At 44.1% G+C, this 10,774-nt stretch overlaps 1 protein-coding gene across 2 annotated transcripts in view; it reads left to right on the forward strand.

The window, feature by feature from the left end:
- The window catches only part of STS (steroid sulfatase), a 180,439-nt gene that overhangs the window by 136,842 nt on the left and 32,823 nt on the right, over positions 1-10,774 (forward strand). For both annotated transcript variants that reach the window (XM_024756278.1, XM_024756277.1), the window contains one exon: positions 8,632-8,769. In XM_024756278.1, the coding sequence (XP_024612046.1) occupies positions 8,632-8,769 (138 nt within the window). The remainder of the gene's footprint in view (positions 1-8,631; positions 8,770-10,774) is intronic.

A 10,774-nucleotide genomic window follows, 5' to 3' on the forward strand; every position in this document is an offset into this window, starting at 1 on the left:
TCCTCAGATAGGCATCATTTAGGAGCTTTTAAGAAACTCAGGTTCTCAGACCTCACCCCAAACTTACTGAATCAGAATCTTCATTTTAGGTGGGGCAGGGGAGATAAATTAGGAGTTTGAGATTAACATATACACACTACTATATATAAAATAGATAAACAAGGACCTACTGTAGAGACAAGGGAGCTCTACTCAATATCTTGTAATAACCTAGAATGGAAAATAATCTTAAAATATATATATATAACTCAGTCACTTGCTGTACACTTGAAACTAACACAATGTTGTAAATTAAGTATACTTTAAAAAAATTAAGCACTAAACAAATGTTGATCAAATCATTAAAAAAATATATATTTTAGCATGGTTCCCAAGGTGACAAATAAGCTTGCCAAAATTTGAAGGACACTGATATATAATAAGAACATGCTACGGAACCTATATTCTACATACAAGGTCTTGATTATTATTTTGGTCACCCAGAAGAATGAAAAAATGCATAAAGTAGCCTAATCTGTTCCTTACTATCACATTTGCTTACTTTTCTGTCACTATTTGGAAAATGATTAGGGATTGCTTCTAAACGCATTTCTAATGAAGTTCTTCTGTATGCACTTAGGAGATGGGAAAGTGAGTGACATGGTAAGAGGGTGATCCCAAAATCAATGGACGTGGGTGAATCTGGTTGAATAGGAAACACACAGGATGTGGCGATGGGTGTGTTGATGTCTATTTCACCGTGGCTGCCAGGGAAGGATTTAGCCTTTGATCGAGGGCCTTCAGACAGGAAGGTTTCAGGACTCCTGCATCACAAGCTTGTGGCAGGTGTGCCTGCGTTCAGCAGAAAGGGCTCCTGACATGGTCGGAGCCTCTCCTCTCCTGCACGTTGTTGTTGTCCTTTTTAATATTTATTTATTTATTTATTTATTTGGTTTCACTGGGTCTTAGTTGCAGCAGGCATGCCCCTTAGTTCTGCCTCACCGACTCCTTAGTTGTGGCAGGTGGGTTCCTTAGTTGCGGCATGCGGGCTCCTTAGTTATGGCATGTGAACTCTTGCAGCATGCATGTTGCAGCAGGCATGTGGGATCTAGTTCCCTGACCAGAGATGGAACCCGGGCCCCCTGCCTTGGGAGCGCAGAGTCTCAACGACTGCGCCACCAGGGAAGTCCTTCTTGCTCGGATTTTAGTGGAGGTGGAGGCCACCCTGGTCTCATCACTCAGGGTGTGGAAATGCAGTGCGTGTAGCAGCCTCTTGCTCCCAATTCCTAGGTCCTAAAACCATCCTGCAAGAGTTTCATTTTCAATGCTTCCTCGGAACTCCTGTCTGGGCATCTGAGTGAGTCTCAGACTATATTCTGTGCAAACTGTGCATTAGATCCAAGTATAGTAGGGCGAAACACCTCATCTTCCGTTTATTTATTACAATATTTCACTTGCTACTGTCTGAAAATACCCTCGAATCAAATAATAAATGCAAAGCTTCTGAACAAACACCACCAGTTCTCCCCCACGTATCCCCCAAAAGCCAGCACATCATTTTTGTATCTTATGCATTGCAAATAAATAATCCAATCTTTTTTGGTCATATATTATTTTTCCCTTTGATGTGTAAGCTTTTGTTTGTTTTTGTTTTCGTTTTTGTGGTACGCGGGCCTCTCACCGATGTGGCGTCTCCCGTTGCGGAGCACAGGCTCCGGACGCGCAGGCTCAGCAGATATGGCTCACGGGCCCAGCCGCTCGGCGGTATGTGGGATCTTCCCGGACCGGGGCACGAACCCATGTCCCCTGCATCGGCAGGCGGACTCTCAACCACTGCGCCACCAGGGAAGCCCTGATGTGTAAGCTTTTGAACTTGATTTTATACTGTAGGTAACCCATATGCTTTCAAATGTCCCGTCTGTGGGATCCCTTGAGCTCCATGTGATGGAGAGGACCACGACTGGTGTTTTTGAAATCTTGACCATTTATTTTGGGAAGAAGCACAAGATCGAGTTTACCTACATTCCATGGACATTGCTTCCAGCTGGAGACATTAATCTATGTGCTCGTTGGCAGATATGTCCCGATGTTTGGCATGTTGATTACGCTTCTAATCCCACATAAGCTAAACAAAGAATTGCCTTTCCAGGGTTAATCAATGATGGCAGAATTTCTCTGTCCCAGTCAGTAGCTGATTCAGGAGAGCCTCGGAACATAGGGTAGAGCTCGCTTTCTGGAGCAACGCCTCATGTTTCCCATGCCGCGGGGAGAGTCATAGCCACCACCAGCTGCTGCAATTAGAAACTCTCATTTATCTTACAATCCTAGCCTCCATGGCAGTATTTGACTTCCACCATTCACCTGTTGATCACAGGAAGGACTTAGCTAAAATAGTTCTAAGGGAACTTTTTAGGGTTTCCTGCGTTCCCTGGGATTACATTGAGTAGGTGGACGGTCTTCCTTAATTATTCATGGTGGGTGGCTGCTTCAGGAGATACTTTCTTTCCTTAATGAGCTCGATGTTTCCAAAAGGGTGAATAGGGACATCAAAGCATTTTGCTTCCACGTTTTGCCTGAGTCGACCTACCTTGTAGAAGAAAAAAGACAGATCTGCTGAAACAGCAAGGCTTCCATCAGGCAAGCTGATTTTTAAAAATTTTTTATTGAAGTATAGTTGATTTACAATGTGCGTGTGTTTATATGTATATATATATATATACATATATACACACACACATATATATATACACGTTTTCAGATTCTTTTCCATTACAGGTTATTCCAAGATATTGAATATAGCTCCCTGTGCTATACAGTAGGTCCTTGTTCCTTATCTATTTTATATATAGAAGTGTGTATCTTTTAATCTCAAATTCCTAATTTATCCCTCCCCACCTCTTCCCCTTTGGTAACCATTAGTTTGTTTTCTATGTCTGTGAGTCTGTTTCTGTTTTGTAAATAAGTTCATTTGTATCATTTTTTAGATTCCACATGTAAGCAATATCGTATGGTATTTGTCTTTCTCTGTCTGACTTACTTAGTATGATCATCTCTAGGTCCATCCATGTTGCTGCAAATGGCATTATTTCATTCTTTTTTATGGCTGAGTAATATTCCATTGTGTGTGTGTATAGATATAGATATATAGATAGATAGATCACATCATCTTTATCCATCCACCTGTTGATGGACATTTGGTTGTTTCCATGTCTTGCCTGTTGTAAATAGTGCTGCTATGAACATAGGGGTGCGTGTATCTTTTCGAATTAGAGTTTTCTCCAGCTATACCCCCAGAAGCGGGATTGCTGGATCATATGGTAGCTCTATTTTTAGTTTTTGAAGGAACCTCCGTACTGTTCTCCATAGATGCTGCACCAAGTTACATTCCCACCAACAGTGCAGGAGGGTTCCCTTTTCTCCACACCCTCTCCAGCATTTGTTATTTGTAGACTTTTTGATGATGGCTGTTCTGACGAGTATGAGATGATACCTCATTGTAGTTTGGATTTTAGGCAAACTGATCGCTTAACTCAGATTTTTAACTCCATTGTAAGAGCTGAGCTGCACTGAGCACTCCTAGTGCTGGGCTAAGAGTTTGGGATGCAATTCTCTTTCATCCCTTATGGCAACCTCTTCTACTATTACATGTTATCGCCTCTGACTTAGAGGCAAAGAACCCCAGTGAGCAAACCAGGGACCCAGGGCTCAAACCAGTTTGGCTTCTGTCAGGACCCAGAAGCCAGAGCTTGAGCAGTTAATTCTGCATTATAGCACTTCCCTTTCACGACAGAGCTAGGATTCTGCCCAAGCGCCCGAAACCCTTCTCTCCTGTGTGGCACGCCACAGTCCTGACTCCAAAGAGTGGCTTGGCACCCGCTCGTGGTGTGACTCGATGGAATGAACAAACTCTCCAGGACCCAGGCTTCACACCTGAAGGAGGAAGGACCCTGATTTTCACAGCACCAAGTTTTCTCCTTTAGAATGACAAGTTCTCATCTTTTCCAGTGTGCTAGCTCTTGTTGTCTCTGGTTAAATAACAAAGTGCTCTTCTCGAAATGGCTTGTTTCCTGTATTTGTTTTGTTCCAGGAAGAATGTGAGAAAGCTTTGGAAATAAAGCATTTAATTTATAAGCTATCCTGCAGCCCACCATCGGTAATTCAAAACCATCATCCTACGTAAATTGGTATCATTATACCTGGAGAACGTTCTGAAAGATAATATTTGTGGACCTCTGACTTCCAATGTATGGGTCTGAAAGCAAGAATAATCCAGCAGTATTTGTTCCCACAGGAGATTTCTGGGCACAATTTTTAGAAGAGAAATATGTTAGAACTTTATAGGATCAATCTCATGAAAAATTTAATGGTTAATGGGCCCCGGGCTTTCTGAATGAGATTCTGGCATAAGACCCAAATAGTTATTAGGTACAAGGGTGCCTCTTGCAGGAGAAAAAAGAACCAAAAGGAAATCAGAAATCTGATGGTTTTCTGTGTGTAAATGCATGGTGGCCTCAGCTAGATTCTCTCGTATTAATCCCAGCCCAGTGGTGTGCAGTGATTTTGATGAAAGGGATAAAGTTATCACTCTAGGCAATGAATCTGAAAAATTGATGGGGACAAAGAAAATATCATGTATCATGGAGCAAGTATCCTGGTCATTTGAAGCCTTGGAATTTGGAGGAAGTATCTAGGGAGGAGTGTGAAAATGGGGAAGGATGCAAGATATATTTTAGTAGAAGGAGTCTGTGTCATAAATACAGCTGCAGCTTCGTCTGGATATGAAAACAGCCTGGAGGGGAATCTGTACCTAGGAGATGTAGCTGGCTTGAGCAAAGGCAAGGGTCACCAGGAGGCTTTGGGAACAAACGCCATCCATGACCCTCTGCGTGCCCCGGTCTTTAGCCTGTGTTTACTAGGCTTTTGCGAACACGTGTTGAACGCATGGATGAGGAAGTCTAGGAGGCAACAGTGCACTTGAAAGGCATCTTTTAAAAATTACTGGACTATTTTTTAATATGTATTTATTTTAATAATGCTTCTTTTTTAATTTTTTTAAAACTAAAAAAAATTTTTTGGCCATGTCGTGTGACTTGCAGTATCTTAGTTCCCCGACCAGGGACCGAACCCAGGCCCTCAGCAGTGAAAGGGCAGTCTCCTAACCACTGGACCGCCAGGGAATTCCCAGTAGACTTTTTTTTTTTTTAACAGGTTTAGGTTTATAGAAAAACAGAGTAGAAAGTACAGAGAGTTTTCCTATATTCATTTCTTCTGCACACAGTTTGCCATGTTATCTCTTGTATTAGCGGGGTACATGTGTTGCTTTTGATGACCCAATATTAATACATTATTATCAATTAAAATACATGGTTTACATTAGAGTTCACCATTGGAATTGCACCTGCTGTGGGTCGGGACAAATGCGTAATGATTACAGCATCATACATGATACTTCCCCTGCCCTAAAAATCCTCTGTGCTCTGCCTCTTCTTCCCTCCCTCCCCTCCAACCTCTTACAAGCGCTGATCTGTTTACTGTCTGCCTAGTTTTGCCTTTTCCAGCATGTCATAGAGTTGAATCATGCAGTATGTAGCCTCTACAGATGGGCTTCTTTCACTTAGCCCTATGCATTTAAGGTTCTTCCGTGTCTCTTCATGGCTTGATAGCTCATTTCTTTGTATCACTGAATAATATCGCACTGTCTGGATGGACCACAGTTTATTCGTTCACCTGCTGAAGGACACCTTGCTTGCTTCCAGGGTTTTGGCAATTGTAAATAAACGTGCTCTAAATATTTACATTGTGTCCATAGAAGTTATCACGGAAGCCATATTTTTTAAAAAGGCATTTCTTCACGGCATTTTCTTCATGCTAAGATACTTCTATGTAATATATGAAAGGTGAATTTCATTTGAAATGGAGGTGCGTGGTTGTATGCCCTTTTGCAAAATACCAATTAAAACACAAGGAAGTAAAACCCTGAATGCTCTGCTCTCTGCCTAATCTGTGTTATTTTATTTAGAAATTACTATATGCACCAAAAGGGGCATTTTTTCTTCAAAGTGTTAAGTTGGCGGGGAGGGGCTTCCCTGGTGGCGCAGTGGTTGAGAGTCCACCTGCCGATGCAGGGGACACGGGTTCATGCCCCGGTCCAGGAAGATCCCACATGCCGCGGAGCGGCTGGGCCCGTGGGCCATGGCCGCTGGGCCAGCGCGTCGGGAGCCTGTGCTCCTCAACGGGAGAGGCTACAGCAGTGAGAGGCCTGCGTACCGCAAAAAGAAAAAAAGTGTTAAGTGGAGGTTACATCGCCTTGTTGCTTCTTCCTCTGTGAACTCATTAAACTAATTACCATTTTCAAAGTGATAAGCCTTAAATCAGTGTCAGAGTCAAACTCCCCCAAGCCCGAGTGCGCACGTGCTTTGCTTAGCTGAACCAAATCACAGCACGATAAATGTCTGGCTGACGATGATTTATCATGGGTGACAAATCACTAAAATGGCCCCGTGCATATTATTTTTGGTCCTGAGGATGACATATATGTATATGGTGTGGCTTCTAGGAATGTTTATTATATGAGTTAAAACACTGAAAAAGTTTGAATGTACTCTAGCCTGTGGCACTGCAATCAAATAGCAAGAATATGTCTGGTAACAGATGACTGAGGTCTTGCTTTCACATCAGAAATCATCTCTGCCACCTCCGTGGAGGGTTGTCTCTGTGGGCTTCTACCTCTTTTCTGGACCAAGTTGGTGAAGGTGCAACCCTGGAGTGCAGGGCCTGTCTCCACGGAGGGCATGACCTACCTGATGGATAGGATTACCCATATTCAGTTATTATTTCTGCTGCAAAGGACGCCTGGTGTCCTTTTAGAATTGCAGTTGTGTGGTTACCTACAGTGAAGAGATGGTCCCCTGTCGAGACGAGTGATGCTGTAGCCATACCAAGAGGATGTGGAAAAGGTTGTATCTCACATATAATGAGGCTTTCTGGGGAAAGCAGGACAGCGCCTAGGCTGGTCTGAAGATGGCTTGAGGGAGATGGGAAAGGAGACAGATTCAGCTTTCATGGTGGGTAGGAGCTGGGGCTTGGATGTGGGTTCCCACATGGAGGTAGGAGCTGGCATAGTTTGAACCTTCCATGGGCACTGGGGGAGGGAGCCCCCAGGCTTTCTTATTAGCTTGTTGGGCACAAGTGGAAGAGGCAGAGGTGAGACTTAAAAGCTCTTAGCTGTCAAACATCAAAAAACGGAGTCAGACCCTTCAGTACCTCAAACAATAACTGCATGCCTGGACTAAATTAAATTGGCAGCATGTGAATGTAGCAATCTCCGTGAAAATTGTAAATTATATACCTCTGGTCTGACCATCATTTTCTTCTGATCTGAGAGCAGGTGGTAGCTTCCTAATCAGAGAGTCCGTGTTTCAGCCCATTCTTCAATCTTCAGCTGGCTTCTGTTCTGTTTTGTTTTGTTTATTCTTATGGAAAATTTGAGGCATCCATAGAAGCAGAGAGAAAAGTGCAGTGAACTGCCATATGCCCTGGATCCACATTTAACAATTAATGAAGTCACGCCTGATTTTATTAATCCATGCTCCGTACTCACTTCCCTTCTTCCTGGATTAATTTGAACAAGACAGCAGCCATCATTATCATGTCATCCATGGGTGTTTCAGGATGTAACTCTAACTTTTTTTCCGTCATGTCTTTTTTTTACTCCTCTGTGATTTTCACTGAGTTCATCCACTTAACTCTGCAGGGTTTGAGAGTTTGGGTTTTGCAGTCAGACTTAACTCTTCCTTTCTGGGTCTCTCCCTTGCTAACGGTGTGACTTTGAACAGGTTATACATCTTTTTGGAGCACTGTTGCCCTCACCTGTGCAACGGAGCCAATGCTCTTTACTCGTAGGGTTCAGTATGATGTAATCAAGAGAACATGGAATAAAGTCCTCTGCAGGCAGAGTGTTCAACAAACGATACCCATTACTCTCATTGTTGACCATGGTATCGTTATTATTTTGAAGGGTTGCTTTATGGGGGTTAGTATACAATGTGAAGTATGGGGAAAGAAGGTGAGGAAAAGAAAAAGGAAAGTGTGAGGAATATTTATTTTCATGATGGACAGTTTTAGACCTGGGTATCTATGGTAAGTATGAAAAAGGTCATTCATCATAAAATAGTTTTAGAGATGTTTGTTTGTATAAGAGGAACAGTGATGATTTAGTTCTTTCCAGTCAATAAGGAAAACCAGTAGACTTCATTATAGCCTCAGGCCAGTGGGTGATTGCAGCAATTTGGCTTCTCTCTTCCGGCATCTTCCTCCAAGGGGCTCGTGATCTTTGAGCCTGATTCTTCTAGAATCCTTTATCAGGTCTCCCTACAGGGTCACCCCAAGATGCCTAGACGTTCAAATGATGCTTGTAGATGATACTTAATTCACTGACTGCATCTTCTCATTGTCTCTGCCAAGAGCCCGGCCACTGTGGCTCCTTCTGATTCTGCTGCATCCCCTGTTGGGATCAGCACAGGAGAGCTCAGTGTGTAAGACCATCTCCTTCTCGCCATGAGAAATTAACAGACAGGTCGATGAGGGCAAATCACCTCCCTTACTTTTGTAAAGATTGCACTGTTTTAACACTGAGTGTTTTCTCCCCTTCAGGGCAGATCTTGGATGTTCTAGATGAGTTGAAACTGGCTAATAACACCCTGGTCTACTTCTCCTCGGACCAAGGAGCACATGTAGAGGAGGTGACTATCAAAGGGGAAGGTCACGGAGGCAGTAACGGAATCTATAAAGGTGAGAAATCTGTGCAGGTGGGAAATGGCACGGTGTCAGCTCTGTGCTCTGCCTGCCCCCCGCAGCTTACCCCCTCATCACCTTCTCCTGGACCTTGGAGCTGTGGTGCTATTCTTCTGCCACTTGAAACATACAGGGCTTTATTGGTCACAGGCATTGAAAACTCAGATGGCCAAAGTGACCATTTCCGCTATGGTCCCCCCAGAACTTAAAAGCACGCATTCTGTGTCCAGACGTTAAAATGAGGGTGTTTTCCCCCTAAATGTAAATTCAGCCCCATATGTGTAGTTGGTTCAAACAAGACCCCTTACACCCTCCCCCCACGACCTCTACAACTACAGTTGCTTTAAGCCTGGAAGTTTGTGTTGATTTGTTACAGCAACAATAAAAAGCTATTAACTTGTAGTTGGGCATCAGAAGTTTGAAATGGGTCTCACTGGTCTAAAATCAAGATGGTAGCAGGACTGCATCTTTCTGGAGGCTCCAGGGGAGAATCCATTTCCTTGCCTTCTCCAGCTTCTGGAGGTGGTCACTCTCCTTGGCTCGTGGACCCTTTCTTCCACCTTTAAAGCCACCAATGCAGTGTCTTCAAACCTTCCTCTCTGTCTCTCTCTCTCTCTGACCTCTGCTTCCATAATTCCATCTCTTTCACTTACTCTAACTTTCTTGCCTGCAATTTTAAGGACCCTTGTGATTATGTCAGGCTCACCCATGTAATCCAGAGTAATTTTTCCTATTTCTAGACCCTTAATCACATCTGCAGAGTCCCTTTTGTCATGGAAGGTAACCTAGTCACAGTGTCCGGGGATGAGGATATTGACATCTTTGTGGGTCACTATCCTGCCTATCTCCATATGCTACAGCATTGTGGGCTGATGCTTCCTTCCTGACAGAGCATTAGCTAAGCCACCACCAAGATGGATCAGGCTACTTGTCACTGGGGATATTAGATAAGACCCATCTGCTGACCCCAAGTTGCTTATACAACATACACTCTGCGAATATGAGACATAGATACCTGGTTTTATTTTCATGATGGACAGTTTTAGACATGGGTAAATGTGCCCATTTCACAAAGACTTAGGTGAGATACCTCAGAGGGCATATCCGTGCTAAGGGTTAGGACACCACCCGAATCTGCAGTGAATGTGGATTGGATGTAACATGGGGGAGGATGATTAGAGGTGACCATGCAAAAGGCAAAGCAAGGTGTCCCAGACAGTAGGGGCTGCTGAATAAAGCAAGATGAGTGACACATAGGAAAGCGCATTGAATTTTGCTCCCTAAAGCCATGAGGTGCTTTATTCCCCTTTCATTATTCTCTCACATGGATGTTTCACAGATTCCCAGGGACTCAGGAAATCAGAGTTTACCTACAGAGATATGAAATGCTAATCTATGGAGTGCTTTCATCCGTTAGTTTACAAAACCCTGATTGAGCTGTGTATCTGGCACTGGGTTAGAGGCAACAATACGGTCCCTGCCCTAAAGGAGCCCATGGTCAATGGGTTGGGTAGGTGGGTGGATGGTTGGTTGGGTGGATGGTTGGATGTTTGGTTGGGTAGATGGCTAGTTGGTTGGGTGGGTGGGTGGTTGAGTGGGTGGATGGTTGGGTGGTTGATTGGGTGGTTGGTCGGTTGGGTCGGGTAGGTGGGTGGCTGGTTGGTTGGGTGGATGCTTGGTTGGGTAAATGGCTGGTTGGTTGGGTGGGTGGTTGGTTGAGTGGGTGGATAGTTGGCTGCGTAAATGGCTTGTTGGTTGGGTGGGTGGTTGGTTGGGTGGTTGATTGGGTGGGTGGTCGGTTGGGTGGTTGATTGGGTGGGTGGTCAGTTGGGTGGGTAAGTGGGTGGCTGGTTGGTTGGGTGGATGGTTGGTTTGGTGGGTGGTTGGTTGAGTGGGTGGATGGTTGGGTGGTTGGCTGGGTAAATGGCTGGTTGGTTGGGTGGGTGGTTGGTTGGGTAAATGGCTGGTTGGTCGGGTGGGTGGTTGGTTGAGTGGGTGGATG

The sequence above is a fragment of the Neophocaena asiaeorientalis genome, unplaced genomic scaffold, assembly GCF_003031525.2.
Source record: "Neophocaena asiaeorientalis asiaeorientalis breed wild unplaced genomic scaffold, Neophocaena_asiaeorientalis_V1.1 scaffold69, whole genome shotgun sequence".
Taxonomy (NCBI): domain Eukaryota; kingdom Metazoa; phylum Chordata; class Mammalia; order Artiodactyla; family Phocoenidae; genus Neophocaena; species Neophocaena asiaeorientalis.